The 27,579-nt window shown below is 44.1% G+C and overlaps 1 protein-coding gene across 9 annotated transcripts in view; it reads right to left on the bottom strand.

Moving 5' to 3' along the window:
• The window catches only part of SMARCA2 (SWI/SNF related BAF chromatin remodeling complex subunit ATPase 2), a 403,813-nt gene that overhangs the window by 72,139 nt on the left and 304,095 nt on the right, over positions 1–27,579 (bottom strand). For all 9 annotated transcript variants that reach the window (XM_077249116.1, XM_077249118.1, XM_077249115.1 and 6 more), the window contains 2 exons: positions 19,090–19,167; positions 18,077–18,295 (listed from right to left, as the gene is read on the bottom strand). In XM_077249116.1, coding sequence (XP_077105231.1) covers positions 18,077–18,295; positions 19,090–19,167 — 297 coding nt within the window. The remainder of the gene's footprint in view (positions 1–18,076; positions 18,296–19,089; positions 19,168–27,579) is intronic.

Genomic DNA, 27,579 nt, shown 5'->3' with positions numbered 1-27,579 from the left:
GATCACCAAGATATATATATTATATTCATAATGTAAAATAAGGGGCAGGTCAGTGAGGGATCAATGACCAGTCAGAAGCCATACAGATGAATAAGTAATCAGAGCACCACATGAAGCCCCTCCACAGGCCACCCCGAAGCATGATCAGATTATTAAAAGTGAACCTGTCACCCCCAAAATGGAAGTTGAGCTAAGCCCACCGGCATCAGGGGCTTATCTACAGCATTCTGAAATGCTGTAGATAAGCCCCCGATGTAACCTGAAAGATGAGAAAAAGAGGTTATAATATATTCACCCAGGGGCGGTCGCGCTGCGGTGGGCGTCGCGGTCCGGGGCCTCCCATCTTCTTACGATCACGTCCTTTTCTTGTTTGCACGTCGCAGCTCCGGAGCAGGCGTACTTTGTCTGCCCTGTTGATGGCAGAGCAAAGTACGTGTGCGTCGGAGCTGCAGCGTAAAGACAAGAAGAGGATGTCATCTTATGACGATGGGAGGCCCCCGGACCAGACCGCGATGAACATCGGACCGGACCGCAGAGGGACCGCCCCTGGGTGAGTATAATCTAACCTCTTTTTCTCATCTTTCAGGATACGTCGGGGACTTATCTACAGCATTCCAGAATGCTGTAAATAAGCCCCTGATGTCGGTGGGCTTAGCTCAACTTCCATTTTGGGGGTGACAGGATACCTTTAACTAAAAACTGAAAATAAAGATTACACAATGACCACAAGACAGATTTCATCAACTAAGGCAGGGGTCCTCAAACTACGGCCCATGGGCCACATGCGGCCCGCCGGGGACATTTATACGGCCCCTGGGCCCGGCAGACATTGAACTTCACTACAGTTCAATGCCGGAGGGCCCTGTAATCGCGGGCGCAATGACGAGGCGGGGAGGAAAGGCGATGAACGGCCCTCCGTATGCAGCACAGAAGACGTGTCTGATGACGTCACGCCGCCTGTGCCAGAAGAAGACGGAGTCGAGCGAGCGCCTCTTTAGAGCAGCAGGGAACATACGTGAGTACTGGTATTTTTTTTATTATTATTTTTCAACGCCGGGTCAGGTCTATCATGCCAATTGGGGAACTATGCTTCCTATTGAGGACATTTACCTGCCTGTTGGGGACCTATGCTGTCTATTGGAGACATTTACCTGCCTATTGGAGACATTTGCCTGCCTATTGGGGACATTTACCTGCCTTTTGGGGACTCACACACCACACCAGTCTGAGCCTGAGGTAAAAGCGGAGTCCACCAATATGGGCACTGGTGAGTCTGAAAGTATATGGACTGGCAAGGCTGCATTGATGGGCACTGATCAGACTGCATCGATGGGCAGTGCAGTCTGTATGTCTCCGTGTGGGCAATTTTACTGCAGGTATATTGTTTTTGTAGCGCTGTATATATAGGTATTTTACTAATAGCAATTTGGAATCCCTAGTTAACAATGGTATCAAGAAAAAGAACAATTGCTTCACTTGTTACGGCTAGCAGTGACAAATATGGAACTGAACATTGACCAGCTCATTAGCCAAAAGCAGGCCTATAGTTCCAATTGAAATACCGGTAAGTTTGTTTAACTTTACTTGTTCTTCCTTTTAAATATTGTATTTGTTTCTGTTTTTTTTACTTCAAAATAAGACAAGTGCAGTGTGCATAGGAATTTGATCATAGTTTTTTTTTAAACTAAATTCTGGACCTCCAATGGTCTGAGGTCCTGTGAACTGGCTCCCATGTAAAAAGTTTGAGGACCCCTGAACTAAGGTATCATTTTAATCAGTATAACAGTGCCGACCCAACACTGTAGATTACTGTGCACAATCCTGTTTACAGGTTCCCTTTAACTTCTCTTTAGGAAGTCTGTCTGTTTAACGGCAGCTTCCCTCCCACACAGCTTCATGATCTTGTGAAAGTGGATTAGATCTTCAGTGCAGGAATAAGGAAACTGTTTATAGTTTATGGTGAGACCACAAGTAGTTAGAGAGTAGGGATGTTTTAAAGTCTGATTTTCACACTACATGTTTGTGGAAATATCATGGCATAAGCAAAAGAGATTTCTGAAGACCAAAGAAGAGTTGTTGAGATGCTCATCAGATGAAACAGGTTACAAAACCATCTCAAAAGAGTTTGGACTCCACCAATATATAGTAAGACAGGAGTACACTGAATATTGCAAGGAGAAAGCAATTGATCTCTAAAAAGAACAGTGCTGCATATAGGCAAATTGCTAAAGATCATCTGGACAAGCCAGAAGGGTAGTGGAACAAAGTTTTGTGGACAAATTAATCCGTGAGGGATGCAGGTTCCAAAATTAGGTAACTTGTGGGGTTTTTTAACTGTTTAGGCACATCATGGGCTATCCAAATGCGACATGGAGTCTGTTCTCGATTTCAGCCACTTTTGCGTTCAAAAAGTCAAACGGTGTTCTTTCCTTTCTGAGACCTGCCGTGCTACCAAATAGTAGTGTTCCCCCACATTTGGGATATCTGCGTATGCAGGAGAAATTGTACAACACATTTTGGGGTTTAATTCCCACTGTTACTCTTGTGAAAATAAAATTGGGAATAAAAGTACATTTTTGTGGGTAAAATAAGATTTTTTATTTTCACAGCTCTATGTTATAAACTTCTGTGAAGCACATGGGGATTCAAGGTCTATATACATTCCCATGTATCTATGAATATCCCATGTCCACTATGTGCCCAGAGACACCTGCGGGTCACCGGCGGAGACAGACATGCGCCTCATAATTCCAGACTGCAGCATGTCTATTTATGTTGCGGAGACGCGAGTCTCTGCAAGATAAATTCATCAGTATAATGCATCGAACGCGGTGAATCCGCATGGTTCAATTCACATGTGGATTCACCTGCGTTCAATAGCCGGCAGCGCTTTGAACACAGCGGACATGTGCTGCATACAAAGAACTGCCAATTACTAAACATCTGCACATACCCTAAATGGTGAAAAGCTGAGGAATTTACATTAAAAATAAATAAAGTTTTTACAAAAAGGAGCAGATTGCCATTTTATCCATCAGAATCGGTGTCTCTAATCCCTTTACGATACAGGACGTAGAGTGGCTTGCGACAGTATTGACCCCCTTGGCTTTTTCGTGTTTTGCTACCTCACAACCTGGCATTTCACAGGTTTGTTTGAGGGTTTGCAGCAGTTCAAGCAAAGAACATGTCTACTGTGAACATTGTTTTTTAGCAAGAAACAAATAGGGCAAAATTACTGAAAACTTCAGTGTGCATAACTATTCAACTACCTAAAGTTAAAACTTTATAGAGCCTCCTTTTGGGGCAATTGCAGCTGCAAATCACTTTTAACATGTCTCCATGAGCTTTCCATTGGGCTTTTTTTCCGTTCCTCAAAGCAAAAAACTGCTTCAGCTCCTGACAGCGTCTGTAGTTTACTGAGCACAATCAGGGTGATAGGTTCATTTTAAACCAAGTGTTGCTTTAGCAGTATGCTCTGGGTCATATTCTTGTTGGAAGGTGAACCATCATCCCAGTCTCAAATCAATGACCAACTGAAACAGGTTTTGCTCAAGAATATCCCTGTATTTCGTATGATGCTGCCACCACCATGTTTCACTGTGGGGATGGTGGTCTTGGTGTGATGAGCTCTGTTGGTTTGGTGCCAAACAGTGTTTACCTTGATAAACAAAAAAGCCGGATTACTCACCGGTAATGCTCTTTTAATGAGTCCACGACAGCACCCCACATGAGAGAGAGGGATCCGCCCATAGGAACAGGAAACCTACAGAATAAAAGGAGGCGGTCCCCTCTCCTCCTCAGTTTAGTTTACAGAGTATAAAAAGGGAACCGCAAAAGCTTTAGTATTAATTCTTATACAGCAAAATATCTTAAAAACTCTATACAACCATTATTTGTGAATTAAAGAAAGGGCTGTGCATAATCAGGGAGGGTTGTAAATGGGTGCTGTCGTGGACTCATTAAAAGAGCATTACCGGTGAGTAATCCGGCTTTTTACCCTTCGCCACGACAGCACCCCACATGAGAGACTTTCAGAGAGTTATTACTCGGGTGGGATGACTGTACTAAGCACAGCTCTACCAAAGGTCAAATCAGACGATGAAGATAGATCAAGTCTATAATGGTTGTAAAAGGTAGAAGGTGTAGACCAAGTTGCGGCCTTACATATTAGATGGATCGGGACATCCGCTTGTTCCGCCCAGGAGGAAGCCATGGCTCGTGTTGAGTGCGCTTTAATACCCACTGGAGGAATCTCGCCTTTCGATGTATAGGCCAAGCAGATAGCATCTCTGATCCACCGAGATATGGTAGCTTTCGTGACCCCATGTCCTTTCTTGTGGCCCTGAAAGGAGATAAACAGAGCCCTACTCTCCCTCCATGCTTGACACCTTTCTATATAAGTCAGGATGGCTCTTCTGACATCTAAGGTGTGGAACTTCTGTTGTTCAGGGGTTACAGGAGAATCAAAGAAGGAAGGGAGAAATATTTCCTGTGACCTGTGGTAGGTGGATGCTACCTTAGGGAGGTATGAGGGGTCTGGTTTTAGGACTATTCGGTCATGGAATATCAGTAAGAATGGTGGGTCTACTGATAGGGCCTGGATGTCACTAACACGTCTGGCTGAGGTCAGAGCTACCAAGAGGGCTACCTTATATGTGAGGACATTTAGAGGTATAGAATCTAGAGGCTCAAATGGGGATCTGGTTAAGGCTTCTAGCACTAGATTTAAATCCCACGGAGGTAGACGGGGAATATGTACTGGGTTACTGCGTTCACAAGACTTAATGAATCTGGAGACCCATCTATCAGCGGCTATATTATATCCATATAAGGCTCCTAACGCTGATATCTGGACTCTTAAGGTGTTCACTGATAGTCCTAATTCTCTACCTTTTTGTAGGAATTCTAGAATAGGTGTTATCGGGAACCTGTTTAGTGAATGGTACTGTATGAAAGTCTAAGAATTTTTTCCATACCCTGCTATATATCAGGGTTGTAGATCTTTTCCTACTTAGTAGCAGGGTGTTTACTAGTTGTTCTGAGAAACCCCTTGAAGTTAATAATTGCCGCTCAAGTTCCACGCCGTCAAGTGAAGCCCTTTCACTTGCGGGTGGAAAAACGGCCCTTGGAACAGTAGTTCCTTGTCCAACGGAAGAATCCATGGATCGGATAGACACATGGTCTGGAGGCAGGAGAACCACGGTCTTTTTGGCCAGAAGGGTGCAATGAGGATTACCCTTGCTTGCTCCCTCCTGATCTTCCTGATCACTAGCGGAATTAGAGACATCGGAGGAAAGGCGTATGCCAGTTTGAAGTTCCAAGGATGGTGTAGAGAGTCCAGCATGTCTGGATGATCCATGGAGTTCAGAGAAGCGAATCTTTCTACCTGTCTGTTGCCTCTTGTGGCAAATAGATCTATCTGAGGCACTCCCCATGCTTTCGTTATTAGTCTGAACACGGCTCTGTTTAAGGACCATTCTCCCTGGCGCAGCCTGTTTCGGCTGAGGTAGTCCGCTTTGGTATTCTCTATTCCTCTGATGTGTAGGGCTGTTAGGGATGCAAGATGAGTCTCTGCAAATTGGAAGATCTCCCCTGCGATGGTCATCAGACTTCCTGACCGTGTACCGCCCTGGCGGTTTACATAGGCCACTGTGGTGGAGTTGTCTGAGAAAACTCTTACATCTGCTCCTTGGATCTGTGGAAGAAAATAATTTAAGGCTTTCCCTACTGCTGTTAACTCTTTCCAATTTGACGAACATGATGATTCTGACTGATTCCAGGTATCCTGGACTATATCATCCTCCATATGTGCACCCCATCCCGTAGGGCTGGCGTCTGTAGTAATTATTTTGGATGGATCTATTATCCATGGTACACCCCCTGAAAGGTGTCCCATATCTAGCCACCAAGATAGAGATTCTATGACATCTCTAGAGAGAGTTAGTTTACTCTCTAGGTGTCCTTCCCGTCCCTGGGCTGACAGTACTTCGTACTGTAATTGGCGGGTATGGAATTGAGCCCATGGTACAGCCGGGATACATGAGGACAATGATCCCAGTAAGGACATAGCCTTCCTTAGTGTCATGTAGGGGTTTTTTATCGCTTCTGACACCTTTGACTGTATAGTCCTTTTCTTTGAATGCGGGAGGAAGCTTTTTTGACTTACTGAGTCTAGCTGGATCCCTAGAAACCTTTGAGTAGTGTCTGGATTCAGCCTGGACTTTTCGAAGTTGATAATCCAGCCCAACTCCTGCAGGGATGAGATTGTGTTAGACAACCGCAATTTACATTGAGCCACAGAATTCCCTATTACTAGAAAGTCATCCAGGTAGGGTATTATTAAAGTGTCCCGTTGGCGTAGATGAGCCATTACCTCTAACATCACCTTTGTAAAAATGCGGGGGGCCATAGAAAGCCCAAATGGCATTGCTACATATTGGAAGTGACGAACCTGTCCCTCCAGGATGACCGCTACTCTTAGATACTGCTGGTGTTCGGCATGTATAGGAAGGTGATAGTAAGCATCTTTTAGGTCTATCCCGGCCATGACACACCTAGGGAACAAAAGCTTGATGGTAGAACTAATGGATTCCATTTTGAAAGTGTGGTTACGTAAAAAGGAATTTAGTTTTTTGAGGTTTATGATGGTTCTGAATGAACCATCTGGTTTATTGATCAAGAATAAAGGGGAATAGAACCCCCTCCCTTCTTGATCCCGGGGAACTTCTATCAATACTTTTTTAGATAGAAGCGATAGGATCTCTGATTCCAGAGCTTCTTGTTGTTGTTGACCTCTCGGAGATGTTACAATAAAAGAATCCCAAGGGATTCTATCAAATTCTAATTTTAATCCATTCCCAATAATGTCCAGAATCCAAGGACTAGATGTTATTAATTTCCATTTAGCAGCGAAATATTTCAATCTACCGCCCACTTCATAATTAACGGTACTTGTTACGTCTTGGGTTATAGGATCCGGAAAACAGAGCACCTTTTTGTTTTGGATCCTTTGCCTCCCAGCGCTCCCTTTGCTCAGTGGGTTTATTCCTGGTGAAGGGGCGTCTCCTGAAAGCTCTCCTGTAAGAGGGAAGGTACTGGTTAGGGAAGCCTTTCTTCCGCTCTCCTGCTTTATTTAAGAGCTCGTCCAGAGCTTTCCCGAATAGGAACTCACCCTGGCAGGGGATCGCACAAAGTTTTGCTTTGGCCTGTGCGTCCCCTTTCCAATTCTTCAACCAGAGTGCTCGCCGGGCTGTGTTTACTAGGCCGGCTGACCTGGCTGTTAGGCGTAGCGAATCCACCGAGGCATCGGCTAGAAATGCTACTGCATCTTTCATTAGAGGGATTTTCGACAGAATTGTATTTCTGGAAGCTCCACTTCTAATTTGTTCCTCCAGCTGCTCCGTCCATACTAGCAGTGACTTTGCAGTACAGGTGCTAGAGATGGCTGGTCTGAATGCCCCCGTATTAGCCTCCCATGACCTTTTAAGCAAGGCTTCTGCTTTCCGGTCTAACGGATCAGTTAGCGTCCCTGAGTCCTCCACAGGCAAGACCGACTGTTTAGAAGTTGAAGCCACTGCAGCATCAACTTTTGGTACCTTTTGCCAGGAATTATTAAGTTCTTCATCACTGAAGGGGTAGCGTCTTTTAGCAGAGGATGGTAAAAAACCTCTTGTATGTGGTTTCTCCCACTCTTTTTTAACCAGCTCCTTAATTGTGGGTATGGCGGGGAAGGACCTTCGTTTTCTTTGTCCTAACCCCGCGAACATGATGTCCTGCGCTGACTTCTTTCCCTTCTCATCTGGGCACCCCATCGTGCTCCTGACGGCTTTAATTAAACTGTCTACACTGCTATTTGGTAGACAAAGCCCTCCTTCATATTCCGATGAACTTGGCTGGGACTCCTCTTCATCAGAGGATTTTTGCACTACCTCTGACTCCGAGCTTACTGGAGATCGGGACCTGCTGGGCTGGCGGGTACTGGTGCTACTTGTATGGGCCAGACCTTGCATCTCTTCCCGAATTATGGCTCTAACGTCAGATGGAGTCATTACGTTTTCTTGCCGTAATGTCAGTACGATGCACTCTGCACATAACCTCTTAGTATATGAGTCCGGGAGGGGTTGCAAGCATAAGGCACATTCTCTGTGTTTGGTTTTATGTGTCCTTTTCTTAGTCTAGAGGAAGGGGATATAGGAGGAACATATATCAGCATATGGGAAGAGACTCTTTTAAAACTCACCCAGTGAAGCTGACAGGTACCGGTTCTGGAGGCGGATTCTTAGCTGAAAGACCTTTCTGTTTGGTGGCAGATCGCTTTTCCTGGGATCGATCTCCACTTTTAGTGCTGCTCCTGGCGCTTGTCTCCTTACTGGGAGACTGCTCTGTCGCAGACAAGTGCGCTACATCGGGCGGTGAAGCCATACTTACACACACCGGCCGACGCTAGCGCTGCACTTTTGAATCTGGCGCCGAATCTCCTGCCTCCCCGGACCCAACCCGGAAGTGCTCCAGCGACTTCCGGGTTAGACGCGCCGCTCCTCCTTACCATGCGGCGGCTGCTGGATAAGAAGCCGGCCGCTGAGCGCGCGCGTCCTCATGGATCCGGGCGGCCCAGCGGCACCGAACCCGGACCATGGCGATGAACAGACGAGGGGGGAGGCTGCAAACAGTGGCTCCCCCGCCGCTGCCTCTGGTACCGCAGCCCCTGCCGTTCCACCAGAGACTGACGCAGGCGGGTGCATGGCCCAGGAATCCTTTTTGGACTGCAGGTACTTCGGGGTTCCCATAGAAACAGGAAACCTAAACTGAGGAGGAGAGGGGACCGCCTCCTTTTATTCTGTAGGTTTCCTGTTCCTATGGGCGGATCCCTCTCTCTCATGTGGGGTGCTGTCGTGGCGAAGGGTAAAAGTTCAGTTTTGGTCTAACCACAACACCTTCCTCCATATGTTTGGGGAGTCTCCCACATGTCTTTTGGCAAACTCAAAATGAGTCTTAGGCTAGGTTCACATTGCGTTTTTGGGTGATCGCTAACGGACAACGTTGCACGGCGAAAATGTCACAATTAACGTCGTGCAACGGGTCTGTTAGCGCACCCATTGACAGCAATGTTTCTGCCTGATGCGCATCGCTAGCGCGTGCCTTTTTCGGCTCGCGCTAGCGATGTGCCGTTCTTTTGTGGCGCGCCTCGGACGCTGCTTGCAGCGTCCGCGGCGCGCCCGAGGTCCGTTCCCCGCTCTCGCAGATCCCCGATCTGCGAGAGCGGGGACGTTAACGCGACACCTAAACGCGACCCCTACAAATACATTGCGTTAGCGCAATCCGCTAGCGCTAAACGGATTGCCCTAACGCAATGTGAACCTGGCCTCAGGCTAGGTTCACATTGCGTTAGGGCAATCCGTTTAGCGCTAGTGCTAGCGGATTGCGCTAACGCAATGTATTTGTAGGGGTCGCGTTTAGGGGTCGCGTTAACGTCCCCGCTCTTGCAGATCCCCGATCTGCGAGAGCGGGGAACAGACCTCGGGCGCGCCGCGGATGCTGCAAGCAGCGTCCGAGGCACGCCACAAAAGAACGGCACATCGCTAGCGCGAGCCGAAAAAGGCACGCGCTAACGATGCGCTTCAGGCAGAAACAACATTGCTGTCAATGGGTGCGCTAATGGACCCGTTGCACGGCGTTAATTGCGACATTTTCGCCGTGCAACGCTGTCCGTTAGCGATCACCCAATAACGCAATGTGAACCTAGCCTAACAACTTGTGTATGTAAAGGCATTTTTTTCTGCTCACTCGTCCATGAATACCATCTCAATAGAGTGCATGGCTTATTGTGATCATATGAACAGATGCTTTAGTCTCTGATTGGGAACTCTGTAGCTCCTTCAGGTTTACCTTTAGTGTCTGCGCTGCCTCTCTGATTAATGCCCTCCTTTCCCAGGCTGGGAGTTTTAGTGGGCATCTCTCTCTCGTGGCAGGTTTGTTATGGTACCATGTTCTTTCCATTTGATGGCACTCCAGGGGATCAGAAGAGATTGGAATATTTTTTTATTATTATTTTTATAACCCAGTCCTGACTTGGAATTCTCAACCACTTTGTCCCTGACTTGTTTGGAGATCTCCTTGGTCTTCATGGTGTTTGGTTAGTGGTGCCTCTTGCTTAATGGTGTTGCAGCCTCCCTGGCCTTTCAGAAAAGGTGTGTACATACAATGAAAGCCCATGTGACACTGTGTGCAATCTAAGCATGTGACTTATGAAGGTAATTGCTTGCACCAGAAATGTTTAGGGGGCTTCATAGCAAAAGGGGTGAATACTTATGCACATGACAATTTTTAGTTATTTGAACCCATAAATTTAGTTTCTGCCTATATCACTTCAACTTAGAGAGTGCTGATGCATCACACACAAATCTGTGCACAAAAAAATATTTAAAGACAGGTTGTAATGTAACAAAATGGGTAAAAGTCAAAGGGGTAAATATTATTGCAAGCCACTGACTTTTCAAAAGCTTTTGATACGGTGCCACACAAAAGGTTGATACATAAAATGAGAATAATGGGGATAGGGGAAAATATGTGTAAGTGGGTTAAGAGCTGGCTCAGGGATAGGAAACAAAGGGTGGTTATTAATGGGGCACACTCGGACTGGGTCGCGGTTAGCAGTGGGGTACCACAGGGGTCAGTATTGGGCCCTCTTGTTTTTAACATATTTATTAATGATCTTGTAGGGGGCATACACAGTGGAATTTCAATATTTGCAGATGACACTAAACTCTGCAGGGTAATCAATACAGAGGAGGACAATTTTATATTACAGGATGATTTATGTAAACTAGAAGCTTGGGCTGATAAATGGCAAATGAGCTTTAATGGGGATAAATGTAAGGTCATGCACTTGGGTAGAAGTAATAAGATGTATAACTATGTGCTTAATTCTAAAACTCTGGGCAAAACCGTCAATGAAAAAGACCTGGGAGTATGGGTGGATGACAAACTCACATTTAGTGGCCAGTGTCAGGCAGCTGCTACAAAGGCAAATAAAATAATGGGATGGCATAGATGCTCATGAGGAGAACATAATTTTACCTCTATACAAGTCACTAGTTCGACCACACTTAGAATACTGTGCACAGTTCTGGTCTCCGGTGTATAAGAAAGACGTAGCTGAACTAGAGCGGGTGCAGAGAAGAGTGACCAAGGTTAGGACTGGGGGGTCTGCAATGCCGAGATAGGTTATTACACTTGGGGCTATTTAGTTTGGAAAAACGAAGACTAAGGGGTGATCTTATGTTAATGTATAAATATATGAGGGGACAGTACAAAGACCTTTCTGATGATCTTTTTAATCATAGACCGGTGACAGGGACAAGGGGGCATCCTCTACGTCTGGAGGAAAAAAGGTTTAAGCATAATAACAGACGCGGATTCTTTACTGTAAGAGCAGTGAGATTATGTAACTCTCTTTAATGTAAGAGGGGAAAAGTATAATGTTACAGGTTATACAAACTAGATTCCTTGTTAGGGTGTTGATTCAGGGAACTAGTCTGATTGCCTTATGTGGAGTCGGGAAGGAATTTTTTTCCCCAATGTGGAGCTTACTTTTTGCCACATGGGTTTTTTTTGCCTTCCTCTGGATCAACATGTTAGGGCATGTTAGGTTAGGCTATTGGTTGAACTAGATGGACTTAAAGTCTTCCTTCAACCTTAATAACTGTTACTGTACATGTACGTCATATGTCATGTCAATACCTTAGATGCTGGCTCACACATCGAGCCCCCATCTTTTCCAGCAGATTTGATCAGCCATCACATGCAATTACTAGCTGCGGATGGAGCGGAGCTCGGTCCGTGGCGGTTAACCTGTTAAATGCCATTGTCCATCTCGGACAGCGGCATTTAATACGAGCCGGCAGGGGGCATCATTCCATGTAACCATCCGCACGCACGTGACGTGATCGTGGGGCACCAGTGGGTAGCCGTGACAGCACACGATCTGCTGAAGACCCCCTTGCTTGTCATGCCAATTCTCCTGTCAAAGCCAGCCTGTAACTGGCATTCATAGGAGATCATCACTGCAGCTTTAAGTTCCTTAACCCCTTCCCGACCCATGACGCCACGTAGGCGTCATGAAAACCCGTGCCAATCCGACCCATGACGCCTATGTGGTGTCATGGAATGATCGCGTCCCTGCAGAGCGGGTGAAAGGGTTAACTCCAATTTCACCTGATCTGCAGGGACAGGGGGAGTGGTACGGACACCGCGTTGATGCACACCATCCGTTTACAACCTATTGGGGCCGGTAACACAGTGGCACCTATCCTACAGGACTCTCAAGGAGACCTTGCACAATAGAATTTTGTGCCACTACACAAGTAACTATTGGCCAATATATACAATAACATTTATGCCAGCACATTGAAAGTTACCCTGCTCTTTCATTCTATGGGATACATACCTATCCTGGCTATTTTAGTTACCAACCTTACCACAATTTGAAGAACTATGCGTTCATATCCAATTAATCTGAGGTCTATTTACAATTAATATATAGGATCTTACCTATACTCTGTGACCCTCTACATCTGACAAGCAGTCGGTCTACTGAAGAAGGTCTTATTGTTTTGACCGAAACGTTTATGCTGGACTGCGATCCAAGTAATAAATATTTAATTCTTAAAATCATCACTATACACAAGTTGAGTGCCAAGTTATTTACTTTCTACAGTACCATGTACACCTATGGAAAACCAAATCCGCTGTGCCCATGGTGCGGAAAATTCCGTGCAGAAACGCTGCGTTGTATTTTCCACAGCATGTCAATTCTTTGTGCGGATTCCGCAGCGTTTTACACCTGTTCCTCAATAGGAATCCGCAGGTGAAATCCGCACAAAAAAACACGGGAAATCTGCTGTAAATCCGCAGGTAAAACGCAGTGCCTTTTACCTGCAGATTTTTCAAAAATCGTGCGGAAAAATCTCACACGAATCCGCAACGTGGGCACATACCCTTAGGGTTAGGGTTGGAATTAGGGCTGGGGTTGGAAATAGGGTTAAGATTAGGCTTGTGGTTAGGGTTACGGATAGGGTTAGGGGTGTGTTGGGGTTACAGTTGTGGTTAGGGTTGGGATTAGGGTTAGGGTTGGGATTAGGGTTAGGATTAGGGTTGGAATTAGGGTTACGGGTGTGTTGGGGTTAGGGTTGTGGTTAGGGGTGTGTTGGGGTTAGGGATGGGATTAGGGTTATGGCTACAGTTGGGATTAGGATTAGGGGTGTGTTTGGGTTAGTGTTGAAGTTAGAATTGAGGGGTTTCCACTGTTTAGGCACATCAGGGGTCTCCAAACGCAACATGGCGCCACCATTGATTCCAGCCAATCTTGCATTCAAAAAGTCAAATGGTGCTCCCTCCCTTCAAAGCCCCGACGTGCGCCCAAACAGTGGTTTACCCCCACATTTGGGGTACCAGCGTACTCAGGACAAACTGGGCAACAACTGTTGGGGTCCAATTTCTCCTGTTACCCTTGCAAAAATAAAAAATTACTTGCTAAGACATAATTTTTGAGGAAAGAACAATCATTTTTTATTTTCACGGCTCTGCGTTATAAACTTCTGTGAAGCACTTGGGGGTTGAAAGTGCTCACCACACATCTAGATAAGTTCCTTCGGGGGTCTAATTTCCAAAATGGGGTCACTTGTGGGGTGTTTCTACTGTTTAGGCACATCAGGGGCTCTGCAAATGCAACGTGACGCCCGCAGACCATTCCATCAAAGTCTGCATTTCAAATGTCACTACTTCCCTTCCGAGCCCTGACGTGTGCCCAAACAGTGGTTTACCCCCACATATGGGGTATCAGCGTACTCACAACAAACTGGGCAACAAATATTGGGGTCCAATTTCTCCTGTTACCCTTGAGAAAATAAAAAATTGCTTGCTAAAACATCTTTTTTGAGGAAAGAAAAATGATTTTTTATTTTCACGGCTCTGCGTTGTAAACTTCTGTGAAGCACTTGGGGGTTGAACGTGCTCATCACACATCTAGATAAGTTCCCTTGGGGGTCTAGTTTCCAAAATGGAGTCACTTGTGGGGAGTTCCTACTGTTTAGGCACATCAGGGGCTCTGCAAACGCAACCTGACACCCGCAGAGCATTCCATCAAAGTCTGCATTTCAAAACGTCACTACTTCCCTTCCGAACCCCGACGTGTGATAAAACAGTGGTTTACCCCCACATATGGGGTATCAGCGTACTCAGGAGAAACTGGACAACAACTTTTGGGGTCCAATTTCTCCTGTTACCCTTGGGAAAATAAAAAATTGTGGGCTAAAAAATCATTTTTGAGAAAAGAAAAATTATTTTTTATTTTCACGGCTCTGCGTTATAAACTTCTGCGAAGCACTTGGGGGTTCAAAGTGCTCACCACACATCTAGATTAGTTCCTTGGGAGGCCTAGTTTCCAAAATGGGGTCACTTGTGCGGGAGCTCCAATGTTTAGGCACACAGGGGCTCTCCAAACGCGACATGGTGTCCGCTAATGATTGGAGCTAATTTTCCATTCAAAAAGCCAAATGGCGTGCCTTCCCTTCCGAGCCCTGCCGTGCGCCCAAACAGTGGTTTACCCCCACATATGGGGTATCATTGTACTCAGGACAAACTGGACAACAACATTTGGGGTCCAATTTCTCTTATTACCCTTGGGAAAATAAAAAATTCTGGGCTAAAAATCATTTTTGAGGAAAGAAAAATTATTTTTTATTTTCACGGCTCTGCGTTATAAACTTCTGTGAAGCACCTGGGGGTTATAAGTGCTCACTATGCATCTAGATAAGTTCCTTGGGGGGTCTAGTTTCCAAAATGGGGTCACTTGTAGGGGAGCTCCAATGTTTAGGCACACAGGGGCTCTCCAAACGCGACATGATGTCCGCTAACGATTGGAGCTAATTTTCCATTCAAAAAGTCAAATGGCACGCCTCCCCTTCCGAGCCTTGCCGTGCACCCAAACAGTGGTTTACCCCCACATATGAGGTATCAACGTACTCAGGAGAAATTGCCCAACAAATTTTAGGATCCATTTTATCCTGTTACCGATGTGAAAATGAAAAAATTGAGGCTAAAATAGTTTTTTTGTGAAAAAAAAGTACTGTTTCATTTTTACGGATCAATTTGTGAAGCACCTGGGGGTTTAAAGTGCTCACTATGCTTCTAGATAAGTTCCTTGGGGGGTCTAGTTTCCAAAATGGGGTCACTTGTGGGGGAGCTCCAATGTTTAGGCACACGGGGGCTCTCCAAACGTGTCCGCTAAAGATTGGAGCCAATTTTTTCATTGAAAAAGTCAAATGGCGCTCCTTCCCTTCCGAGCCCTGCCGTGCGCCCAAACAGTGGTTTACCCCCACATGAGGTATCAGCGTACTCAGGACAAATTGGACAACAACGTTCGTGGTCCAGTTTCTCCTTTTACCCTTGGGAAAATAAAAACATTTTCGCTAAAAGATCATTTTTGTGACTAAAAAGTTAAATGTTCATTTTTTACTTCCATGTTGCTTCTGCTGCTGTGAAACACCCGAAGGGTTAATAAACTTCTTGAATGTGGTTTTGAGCACCTTGAGGGGTGCAGTTTTTAGAATGGTGTCACTTTTGGGTATTTTCAGCCATATAGAACCCTCAAACTGACTTCAAATGTGAGGTGGTCCCTAAAAAAAAATGGTTTTGTAAATTTTGTTGTAAAAATGAGAAATCACTGGTCAAATTTTAACCCTTATAACTTCCTAGCAAAAAAAAAAATTGTTTCCAAAATTGTGCTGATGTAAAGTAGACATGTGGGAAATGTTATTTATTAACTATTTTGTGTCACATAACTCTCTGGTTTAACAGAATAAAAATTCAAAATGTGAAAATTGCAAAATTTTCAAAATTTTTGCCAAGTTTCCGTTTTTTTTCACAAATAAACTCAGAAATTATCGACCTAAATTTACCACTAACATGAAGCCCAATATGTCACGAAAAAACAATCTCAGAATCGCTAGGATCCGTTGAAGCGTTCCTGAGTTATTACCTCATAAAGGGACACTGGTCAGAATTGCAAAAAACGGCAAGGTCATTAAGGCCAAAATAGGCTGGGTCATGAAGGGGTTAAGGGAACTACTTAAAAAAATAATAATAAAAAAAAGTTTAAAATCACTCCTCTTTTGCCCGATTAAAAATAAAACAATAAAAAAAACCACATTTGGTATTTTTGTGTTCTTAAAAATCCGATCCATTACAATATAAAATAAATGCATCGATCAGTAAACAGCATGAGGGAAAAGAAAAAAATATATATCAAAATGCGAGAAGTACCGTATATACTTGAGTATAAGCCGACCCGAGTATAAGCCGACCCCCCTAATTTTGCCACAAAAAACTGGGAAAACTTATTGACTCGAGTATAAGCCTAGGGTGGGAAATGCAGCAGCTACCGGTAAATGTCAAAAATAAAAATAGATACCAATAAAAGTAAAATTAATTGAGACATCAGTAGGTTAAGTGTTTTTGAATATCCATATTAAATCAGGAGCCCCATATAATGCTCCATACAGTTCATGATGGGCCCCATAAGATGCTCCATATTAAAATATACCCCATATAATGCTGCACAAAGGTTAATAATGGCCCCATAAGATGCTCCATAGAAACATTTGCTCCATACAATGCTGCATAAAGGTTGATGGCCCCATAAGATGCTCCACACATTATGGCCCCATGAGATGCTCCACACATTAGGGACCCCATGAGATGCTCCACACATTAGGGGCCCCATGAGATGCTCCACACATTAGGGGCCCCATGAGATGCTCCACACATTAGGGGCCCCATGAGATGCTCCACACATTAGGGGCCCCATGAGATGCTCCACACATTAGGGGCCCCATGAGATGCTCCACACATTAGGGCCCCATGAGATGCTCCCCATATATGCCCCATAAGATGCTCCATAAATTTGCCCCATTTGCTGTTGCTGCGATTAAAATAAAAAAAAAATCACATACTCACCTCTCTTCGCTCAGGCCCCCGGCACTTGCGATAGTCACCTTCCACGTTCCACCGCTGCGTGCTGCTCTGTCTTCCATCCTCCGCACTGACTGTTCAGGCAGAGGGCGGCGCGCACACTAATTGCGTCATTGCGCCCTCTGACCTGAACAGTCACAGCCAGAGGACGGAAGATAGAGCAGCGCGCAGCGATGGAACGAGGAAGGTGACTCGCGCAATGCTCACCTCCCCCGATATACTCACCTGCTCCCGACGCGGTCCCTGGCAGCGTCTCACTGTCAGATGGTCTCCGGGAGCATCTTCCTGTGTTCAGCTGTCATGCGTCCATATTCATTACTTTAATGAGCGGTACCACGTGACCGCTGAACACAGGAAGAGCTGCCCGGAGACTATTGGACATGCTGGGACCGCGCCAGGAACAGGTGAGTATATCACAGCCGCCGCTCCCCCTCACCCGCCGACCCCACAGCGACACTGACTCGAGTATAAGCCGAGAGGGTCACTTTCAACCCCAAAAAGTGGGCTGAAAATCTCGGCTTATACTCGAGTATATACGGTAACTGTTTTTTTCTCAATGCAATAATAACCGATCAAAATATAGTATCTACCCCAAAATGGCATAGGTAAAATTGTCAGCTCACGGAGCAAAAAATAAGCCATCACACAGCACTATATCCCAAAAATTAAAAGCATTACAGTTCTTTGAAAATAGCAACAAGCATAATTTTGAAAAAATAAAAAAAAATTTGTGAAATTCACCTTGGAATTTTTTTTCTATTTTCTAGTGCATTACATGATACAATGAATGAGGTCATTCAAAAGTACAAATCTTCCCACAAAAACCAAGCCCTCAGATGGCAATGTGAATGAAATAATGAAAAAAGAGTTATGGCTAAAGAGGAAGAAACAAGCAAAAACAAACATTGGCTGTGGGGTGAAGGGGTTCAAGAAAGAAATACTGGGCATTCAATATGTTACAGTGTTCTGACAGTCATCATTTTTAAACATAGAACTGAACTATAAAAAAAAATTATAACATTTTAATTACAGTTAAAAAGAAACTTACCCTAAGCCACTGTTTATCAGTCAGTGCATCACTGTAATCCACATCCCGACGTTGACGGGACCCTCTGCCAAATATTTTTTCCTCTTCCTCCTCACAAGTCAGTCGTTCAACTTCAGCGTCATCTTTAATGATCCAGGAGGGAAGGTCATCTTCTTCCATTAAACGAGGCTTGCGATTTGGATTTCGGGCATCCTCTCTGCGCCGATCTAAATCCATGCGCTAGGAAGCATACACCAAGAGTTAGCACATATGGACACTAACGCTTTTAAAGGGTAACAAACCTTGTACTGTATGACTTCCAGTGACTGTCATATGAGGGCTTATTTTGTTTCCAGGGATGACCTGTATTTATCAGTGAATTCATTTTAACTTATTAACATACTTTTATTATCTCTTTACTTGGAGGAATATAGTCAAAACTAAGATTCTGCAACTTTTTTTTTTTTTTTTTGCACTTCAAATTTTACACTATTCGAGGCACTGCACTAGTGTTAAACATGTTCTGTAAATCAGTACAAAAGTGATTGTTTTATATTTTTTATATTTTGCACAAGACATACAAAGTTATGACAAAATATGTATTTGTTTTGCGTCACCATATTCTGACAAAATTCTCCAAATTTATAATTTTCCGCCAGCAGAGCTGTATATTGGTTATTTTTTCTGTGACCAACTTATTGGTGCCATTTGCAGAATTCGCATGAAACTGATGACAGAAAATCCACAATCTGGAGAATAGGGATTTTTGGAAAATTCCAGAATAATTCAATTCCACTTAAATTTGCACAAATCTGGGGGCATCCCTCTTGTTTGAGGTATGGCTATCAGCATTCTGATGGATACTTTACAGCTCTCACATGGAAAAAAAAAAAGAACCTGCACAAATCACTTTTCAAGCAGTTGACGTCCAATTTCTTCACTTATTCTCATTGGAGCATGCTGCTTCCACACGCATTAATATATTTTATGCGAAGTTATATGTTAATCTAAAATACTAATTTCAAATGGCTTACCATGAACAGGTCAAACTCTTCTTCATGGCGTGCAATCATCTGATTCAATGTCTCATCATCAGGAACTTCGTCTTCCTCCTGGCAAGGTATGAAACAGAAGGGCAAGATATTTAACTTGTGGATCAAATAATTGTATTATGGCTACAACAGTTAAACAAGACTTATGTTTTTGAACATCCAAGCCCTAAGAGCCAGTGATATTTTATGGTAACCAAATTACAAAACAACATTATTACACGTAAAATAATAAATGTATTTACACAAGACGGGTGAGCGCTGCAAGCAGCCATTATGCAACACTATGGAGCGATAGACCAAATTGTTTCCAGGAAACTATGTGCCCAATATTCGACTGTCATGGAGCATAGGAGCTTACTGTACATGATTTCACACTGAACGAAATACCAGTATGCAGCAAGCTATCATGTTTTAACTAGCGGCAGCTGCAGGCAACCAGAAATTGGGGGGACAATCATTTTTATAGCTAATAAGAACAAGTTTGGTATTTTACCCTCTTAACCCCTGGAGCTTTTTTTCGGTTTTGCGTTTTTGTTCCTCTCCTTCCAAGAGCCATGACTTTTTTATTTTTCCATCAATATGATCATGTGAGGGCTTATTATTTTTGAACGACACCATTGGTTTTACCATGTCGTGTACTAGAAAACAGGAAAAAAATTCCAAGTGCGGTGAAATTGCAAAAAAAGTGCAATCCCACACTGGTTTTTTGTTTGGCTTTTTTGCTAGGTTCACTAAATGCTAAAACTGACCTGCCATTATGATTCTCCAGGTCATTACAAGTTCATAGACACCAAACATGACTAGTTTTTTTTTTATCTAAGTGGTGAAAAAAAAATTCCAAAATGCACAAATTTCCGATACCCGTAGCGTCTCCATTTTTCGGTATCTCGGGTCGGGTGAGGGCTTATTTTTTGTGTGCCGAGCTTGCGTTTTTAATTATATCATTTTGGTGCTGATACAATCTTTTGATTGCCCGTTATTGCATTTTAATTCAATGTCGCGGCAACCAAAAAAATGTAATTCTGGCGTTTGGAATTTTTTTTCTCACTATGCCATTTAGCTATCAGGTTAATCCTTTCTTTTTTTCTTTTTGACAGATCGGGCGATTCTGAACATGGCGATACCAAATATGTGTAGGTTTGATTTTTGTCATTGTTTTATTTTGAATGGGGCGAAAGGGGGGTGATTTGAACTTTTATAAATATATATTTTTTTAAAAAAAATTTTTTTTTTTTTTTTTACTTTTGCCATGCTTTAATAGCCTCATGGGAGGCTAGAAGCTGGCATAGCCTGATCGGCTCTGCTACATAGGAGCAATGCTTACATCGCTCCAATGTAGTAGAAATACAGCACTGCTATGAGCGCCGACCACAGGTTGGCGCCCACAGCAATATGGCATCAACAACCATAGAGGTCTTCAGGAGACCCTCTGGTTGTTATGCCAACGCATCGCTGACCCCCGATACCGTGACAGGGGTCAGCGATGATCTCATTTCCGGCCGGAGGGCAGGAAGCGCTTGTTAAATACAGCTATCAGGCATTTAATTAGTTAGTAGAGGTGGGTGCATTGCAATTCCACTCGCCGCTATTGCGGGGCACATGTCAGCTGTACAAAACAGCTCACATGCCCCGGCTTTGATGCGAGCTCCCCACCGGAGCCCACATCAAAGCAGGGTATCTCACCTAGGACATACTATTCCGTCCAATGGCAGAAAGGGGATAACGTGGAGTCACAACCAGCCAGACATAATGCATTATTTTATGATGACTACAAAATGACTATGCCTCTTTGTCTTCACTAATACAGGGATGTCGCAATGAGGCATATGAACAGGAACTGTTGACACAGAACTAGTGATGAGCGAGTGTACTCATTGCTCAGGTTTTCCTGAGCACACTAGGGTCGTCTCCGACTATTTGTGACTGCTCGGAGATTTTGTTTTTTTGACACAGCTGTATGATTTACAGCTGCTAGCCAAGCTCAAGCCTCCCAGGGCAATACCCACCAAACAAAAACTGCCATGACAGACCTTGTCTGCCACCATTGCTTTGCTCCTGGGTTCAGTGTCACGTTCAAGCCTGTCTGACCTGTGGGCTCAACAACGTGGGAAGCACCACCAAGAGCCTATGAGACACACACCAAGGCCCCTGCTCAGCATCTTCACAGACTACATTCAACTTCCTCAGATGCAAACCTATGAGTATGTACTTGTGTGTTTACCTCGTCTCGGGATGGCCAGAGGCGTATCCCGTTTGTAAAGCCACCGCCAATGCTACAGCGAAGAAATGGATCTCAGAAGTTGTCTGCAGATACGGGGAGCCTGACACCATAGAGTGACAGAGGCACCCACTTTACCGGAGACGTAATGCAGAAAATAATGTCTGCCCTGGGAGTGGATCAGGCCTTTCATACTGTGTACCATCCACAAAGTAGCAGTAGCTTAGAGATTGAATGGGACCCTGAAACTCAAAATCTAGAAAGCCATGGCTGAAACGGGCAGACCATGGACAGAATGCTTGCCACTTGCACCCAAGTCAGGTATACTACCAACAAAAAAACAGGCCTCAGCCTATATGAGTTATGTGAGTAAACCACTAGGCTAGGGTTGTATTTTCCACAGCAGGTTCAGATGCAACATGATAGGCTGTCTTCTTAGGTTATTGCACTTGCAAAACGCTTGTCTGACATATACTCAAGTATACGCTTCTCTTCCAGTTCCTGTGGACGGGAGTCACCCCGCTGCAACCTGGAGACTGGGTGGTGGTCAAAAGACAAGTCAGGAAAGGCCATGAACCTCCATTTCATGGACCCTTCCAAGTTCTGCTGACAACCGAGACTGTTGTAAAGCTCGAAGGAAAGCCCAACTGGATCCCCGCCTCACACTGCAAGAAGACAGCGGAGCCCAAGAAAGCCACCGAATGATGTGGACGCACACCCTGTGCCTTGACAAATGGGGGCTCGTTGAGGGCTATGTCCCAAGAGAAAAAGAATGGTAAACTAGTTATCACTTTCTAGTTTATTACCTGAGACCCTTTAGTCAGTTGTAAGTTTGATTTGTGTAACATGGTCTCCTGCCCTACTGCGGAGCGGCAGCATGGGGACATCTATAGACTCACCCAAAAGTATATATGTGTCACCACTGCCAATACCGACTATGGGTCCGATTGGGAGTCCTGGAATATGTTGGGTTTGAACACTGGGGAAGACTGGGCCTACAAATCTTCTGTAGCCCAAGATAAGACAGACTGCAAGAGTAGAAGCCTCCTTACTAGAATGACTGTTACAACCAGAATAAGTGCCCAAACGTTGTACAAACGTTGGCAACTGTCTTCTATACGTGACAATGGAGAACCCCTCTATTACAGATGCTGGACTATAGGTGATCAACATAAATATCCCAGGGGGCACTGAATCATTAGGACACGTCTCTCAAGGACCGACCTGTTCTAAATAAACAACCGACAACCTAATATTTACACAGACTCATTCTTAGGGTACTGTCACACAGTGCAATTTTGATCGCTACGACGGCACGATTCGTGACGTTCCAGCGATGCATTTACGATATCGCTGTGTCTGACACGCTACTGCGATCCGGATCCCCGCTGAGAATCGTACGTCGTAGCAGATCGTTTGAAACTTTCTTTCATCGTCTAGTGTCCCGCTGTGGCGGCATGATTGCATTGTGTGACACAGGTTGTATACGATGTGCACACAGTAACCAACGGCTTCTACATCGCAAATACGTCATGAAATTATTGCTCCAGCGCCGTGTATTGCAACGTGTGACCGCAGTATACGACGCTGGAGCGATACTTATACGACGCTGCAACGTCACGAATCGTGCCGTCGTAGCGATGAAAATGGCACTGTGTGACGGTACCCTTAGTGCCCCTAACCTATAAGGATAAACCATCAGTGGAGATGGGATACAGTGGAGACTAATAATTGGTTAGAATGGGTAAAATACTCAGCCCCTCACCATAAACAAGAGTAATTGTATACTCTGTGCTAGATGAGGCAAAGTTCATTCAGCTCACCCCTGGTCGGTCCCGGTGGAACTCGAAGGTTGAAGCAGGGATCGAGTCTCTGCCAGACGTCGTGGGGAACTCTTAAGTGAAGAGATCCAGCTTCAGTACGTAAAATTCAAACGCTTTATTTCAATCCAATTAAAACGATAAAATAACTGCCATGTGCATACCCAGCCGGGATTACCGGAGGGAGAGTGCCAAGTGAGGATCTGAACACGTTTCGAACATACAATGTGTTCTTAGACCGAGTCTAAGAACACATTGGGTGTTCGAAAAGTGTTCAGATCCTCTCACTTGGCACTCTTCCTCCGGTAATCCCAGCTGGGTATGCACATGGCAGTTATATTATCGTTTTAATTGGATTGAAATAAAGCATTTGAATTTTACCTACCGAAGCTGGATCTCTTCACGTGACAATAGTCTGTGCTAGACCTCATTCTAGGCACTGTGCCCTTCCAGAAAAAACTCATCACTTTCTATTTACTAATTCAGCCATTTTCTTCTACAGAAGGAGAAAATACCTCAGATTGTAATTTGCTCCGGCAGTTGTATACCCCCACAAACCTTAAACGTGTAAAGGTCAATGGAGTTCGCCCCTATCCTGGGAAATACATGTGTTTCCAGAGTTTAGGAGGTACCGTTGACCTAAAGCACTTGGGTTCCTCATACTGCAGTCCCACTGCCACCACTAACTTGGTACAAGGCCATGCCATCCTGAGTCAGACGGTAGCAAGGGTTGAATTGTGGTAGATGGGTGGAAATGGTGATATTCATCCAATACTGCCAGTGGGATGGAAGGGTACATGTGCCATTGTTCAATTCCTGATACAATTCCAGATTGTGACTCCAAATACACACAAGCTCCATGAATATGCAATGGAAAACCAGAGACACAAGCGTGACACCAGCATTCCTATTTCTTTTGAACCTCACGTGTACATTGATGCTATTGGAGTCCCAAGAGGAGTACTAGACGAGTTCAAAGCTAGAGATCAAGTAGCAGCGGGATTTGAATAGCTATTCCCCATTGTTAGAGCGAATAAAACTGTAAACTGAATAAATTATATCTACTATAACCAACAGAGATTTGTTAATTTTAGTAGGGATGTACTTTAGGGGATAGCTGAACAGTTGGGTACCATGACCTTTTAGAACAGACTCATCCTTGATATGATTCTGGCAGAGAGGGGAAGGGTCAGTAAGATGGTTGTTGCATCACGCTATACCTTCATTCCCAAGAACACTGCTCCGGATGGTATCATAAGTAACGCCCTGAGAAGAATCCATGCCATGTCTAACAAATTAGCCAAAAGCTCCGGTATTAGCAACCCCTTCAGAAAATGGTTAGAAAACACGTTTGGTAAATGGGGATCGGTTCTTAGTAACATAGAGTGTACTTTGGTGATCGTTCTGGTGGTTATTCCTGTACTTGGTTGCTGCCTCGTATCCTGTGTTCGGGGTATTGTTTCAAAAGATATAGACAGTACCGCAGAGAGAAAGCCTGCTGCTTTATTGCACCCTGTGATATTATTATTATTATTTATTGTTATAGCGCCATTTATTCCATGGCGCTTTACATGTGAGGAGGGGTATACATAATAAAAACAAGTACAATAATCTTAAACAATACAAGTCATAACTGGTACAGGAGGAGAGAGGACCCTGCCCGCGAAGGCTCACAATCTACAAGGGATGGGTGAGAATACAGTAGGTGAGGATAGAGCTGGTCATGCAGCGGTTTGGTCGATCGGTGGTTACTGCAGGTTGTAGGCTTGTCGGAAGAGGTGGGTCTTCAGGCTCTTTTTGAAGATATTTTGAAGATTTGATAGTGAAAGACGGCGAGTATTATGACCAGCTGCTGGATGCTAACTCTAGCAAACACATGAATGTGGCAACCGTATAGTTTCCTTGCTTGTTGTGGCTTGCGTGTGTGTCCATCTGATAGTGTGATATGCAGACTGATCTGGTGTTGGAATGCCAGCTTCTTCTATTAGGGGAGGAGAATGTATCTGGGGGAGTCTGTAGACCTGCACTTCAGATGGAACAACCACACACTGCCACAAGAGAAGGGAATGGTGAGAGGAGGATTTATGTTTATCTATCCTGACTTCATCTTTGTTTCTTCATACATGCATCTCATTCCTTGCAGACAACGTCTCAGAACGTCCCACAATACGTGGCGACGACACTCCCCCCCCAAAACAAAGAAAATACCCACACTTAGGTGACTTAACCTCCCTAAGTGAAAAAAATGTTAGTCCCTTTAACAGTCATTTTGATCACCCTTTGGAGTCTTGCAATTAAACATGCTTAAATATTAAAAATAATAAGAAAAAAGGCCATAATTATATAAAAACTAGTAAACATTTTAGGCAAAAAGGGATTTCTAGCCTGCTTAGAAGAGCTGTGCCAGCAGTGAGTTTCACACATTCAGACGTGTTATGGCTGAAATTTTCTATTGGATATTACTCTTCCTCTCAGATTTCAAAAGGGGTGGAATGTCCCAAAGGATGCGTATTATGGAATCATTCTCCCTGTCAAGCTCACAAAACACCAAAGACAGGCCAACAGTTTCATCAGTTTTACAGATCAGTTTTTTATGTTTGCGTTTACCACCAGTGTCTCATCTACGACACAATATTTATCAGATGGAGGAGCTTCTAGCAACCAGGCAAAAACTGAAAGCATATATGTGATATCAGCTGATTGGTGGGTATCAGACACCCACTAGTCTAGTATTGATGACTTATCTTATGGATAGGTCAATGTAATATACTATAAAAAAAAACAAAACCCCTTTATAAACAATAAACAGCCGCCAAGCAAAAACAATTGACTTATTCCACAAGACGTGGTTCACTAAGGACAGCTTAAGGCTGTGTGCACAACTTGCTGGTTTTTTCGCGATAAAAACGCTATAAAACCGCAAAAAAACAGCATACAATATGCATCCCATCATTTAGAATGAATTCCGCAATTTTTGTGCACATGATGCGCTTTTTTCCGCGAAAAAAACGCATCGCGGTAAAAAACGCAGCATATTCATTAATTTTGAGTTTTTTTATTTTTTTGGGATTTCCCACTATAAAATGCATTGGGAAATGTCCGGAAAAAAACGCTTCAAAAACGCAAGCAGATTTCTTGCAGAAAATGTCAGGCTTTTCTCAGGAATTTTCTGCAAGAAATCCTAAACGTGTGCACATAGCCTTAAAGGGGACCCTTCACCAGGAAAATGCTGTCCAATCTGCAGGTACCATATTACAGAGTAGAGAGAACGGAGCAGAATGATAATTAGTGTGAGAAACGATTCAGTATAACCTGTGGGGGCTAGCGATCCCAGCATTTAGGCAGTTAAATGGCATGGGTTGATGTGGTCATTGCTCCTGGCAGTGATAACCGGAGCTTGGCTATAACTTACGCAGAGCTCCCAGCGGCAATCGTGGTGGCATAGCTCCTGTGCCGCATGATCGACATGATGTAAATATAACATTTTGCAGGAATCCTTTCCAACCATGATGCAAATTTACGTGAAATGTCTTGAAGGGGTTAAATATGTGTTAAAGGGGTTATACAGCATTCAGAGCACTGCTAGATCTGCAGCAGAGAGAAGTGTGATGGCATCAAAAGGACATCATGCAGCACAGTGAGTGACACATCAGGGTCACTGTCCATACATTACGATGCACTCAGATTACATAGCAAAAATCGTAGTGTCAGAGTGCCTTTAAAAACGTAGCAGAGATTGCACTCCACTAGAAAACTACAGCAAGACCATAATGCATAAAAATACTGATAACACAACAGATCATCTCTGCAGTAAAATGTTCAAGTTCACAAAAAGAATTTCACCAACTGCTAAAAACTAGAAAAAAATGCCTGTGTGTATATTAGGCCGCAGGAAAATGGATTCTACAAAGTCACATTCGTCATTCAATTGCATTTGTGGAATTTGGCACCATGTGGACTCATGTGCAGTCTGTGTCATTCTGTAGATGTATTTTTTGTTTTTCTTGCCCAGATGTAGAATCTTGCATTTCTTCCTGTTAAATACCATTCTATTAGTCGCTGCCCATTGTTCAGGCTTATCAAGCTTGTGGGGGTGACTGATGCTGTGTATCCTTTTGGAAAACCACTTGTGTGTACTGGTTTATAGCACTAAAACTGGTCAGTGCGCTGTCTACTGCGCAAATTAACAACTCACTGACCAAATATAAAGACATCTGAACTAGGCTCAAGAGTGATTTCACCCGCAACATTTTTGGAAAAGGGTGCAAAAAATCAACAGTCAAAATGATCAATTCGCTTGTTACAAGAGCGAGGTTGTTGCCCTCATATCTCATCTCCTGAACTCTGCTAAACTGATAAACACATCAAAGCTCAGCTATTAGGCCTCAGTCCAATGTATTCTGTCAAAGAAGCCCCCCTCCCATCAACGTTTTT

This window comes from Ranitomeya variabilis, chromosome 1 (genome assembly GCF_051348905.1).
Source record: "Ranitomeya variabilis isolate aRanVar5 chromosome 1, aRanVar5.hap1, whole genome shotgun sequence".
NCBI classification, from domain to species: domain Eukaryota; kingdom Metazoa; phylum Chordata; class Amphibia; order Anura; family Dendrobatidae; genus Ranitomeya; species Ranitomeya variabilis.
The sequence above is the reverse complement of the archived record's forward strand: the minus strand, read 5'-3'. Positions and strand labels throughout refer to the sequence as shown.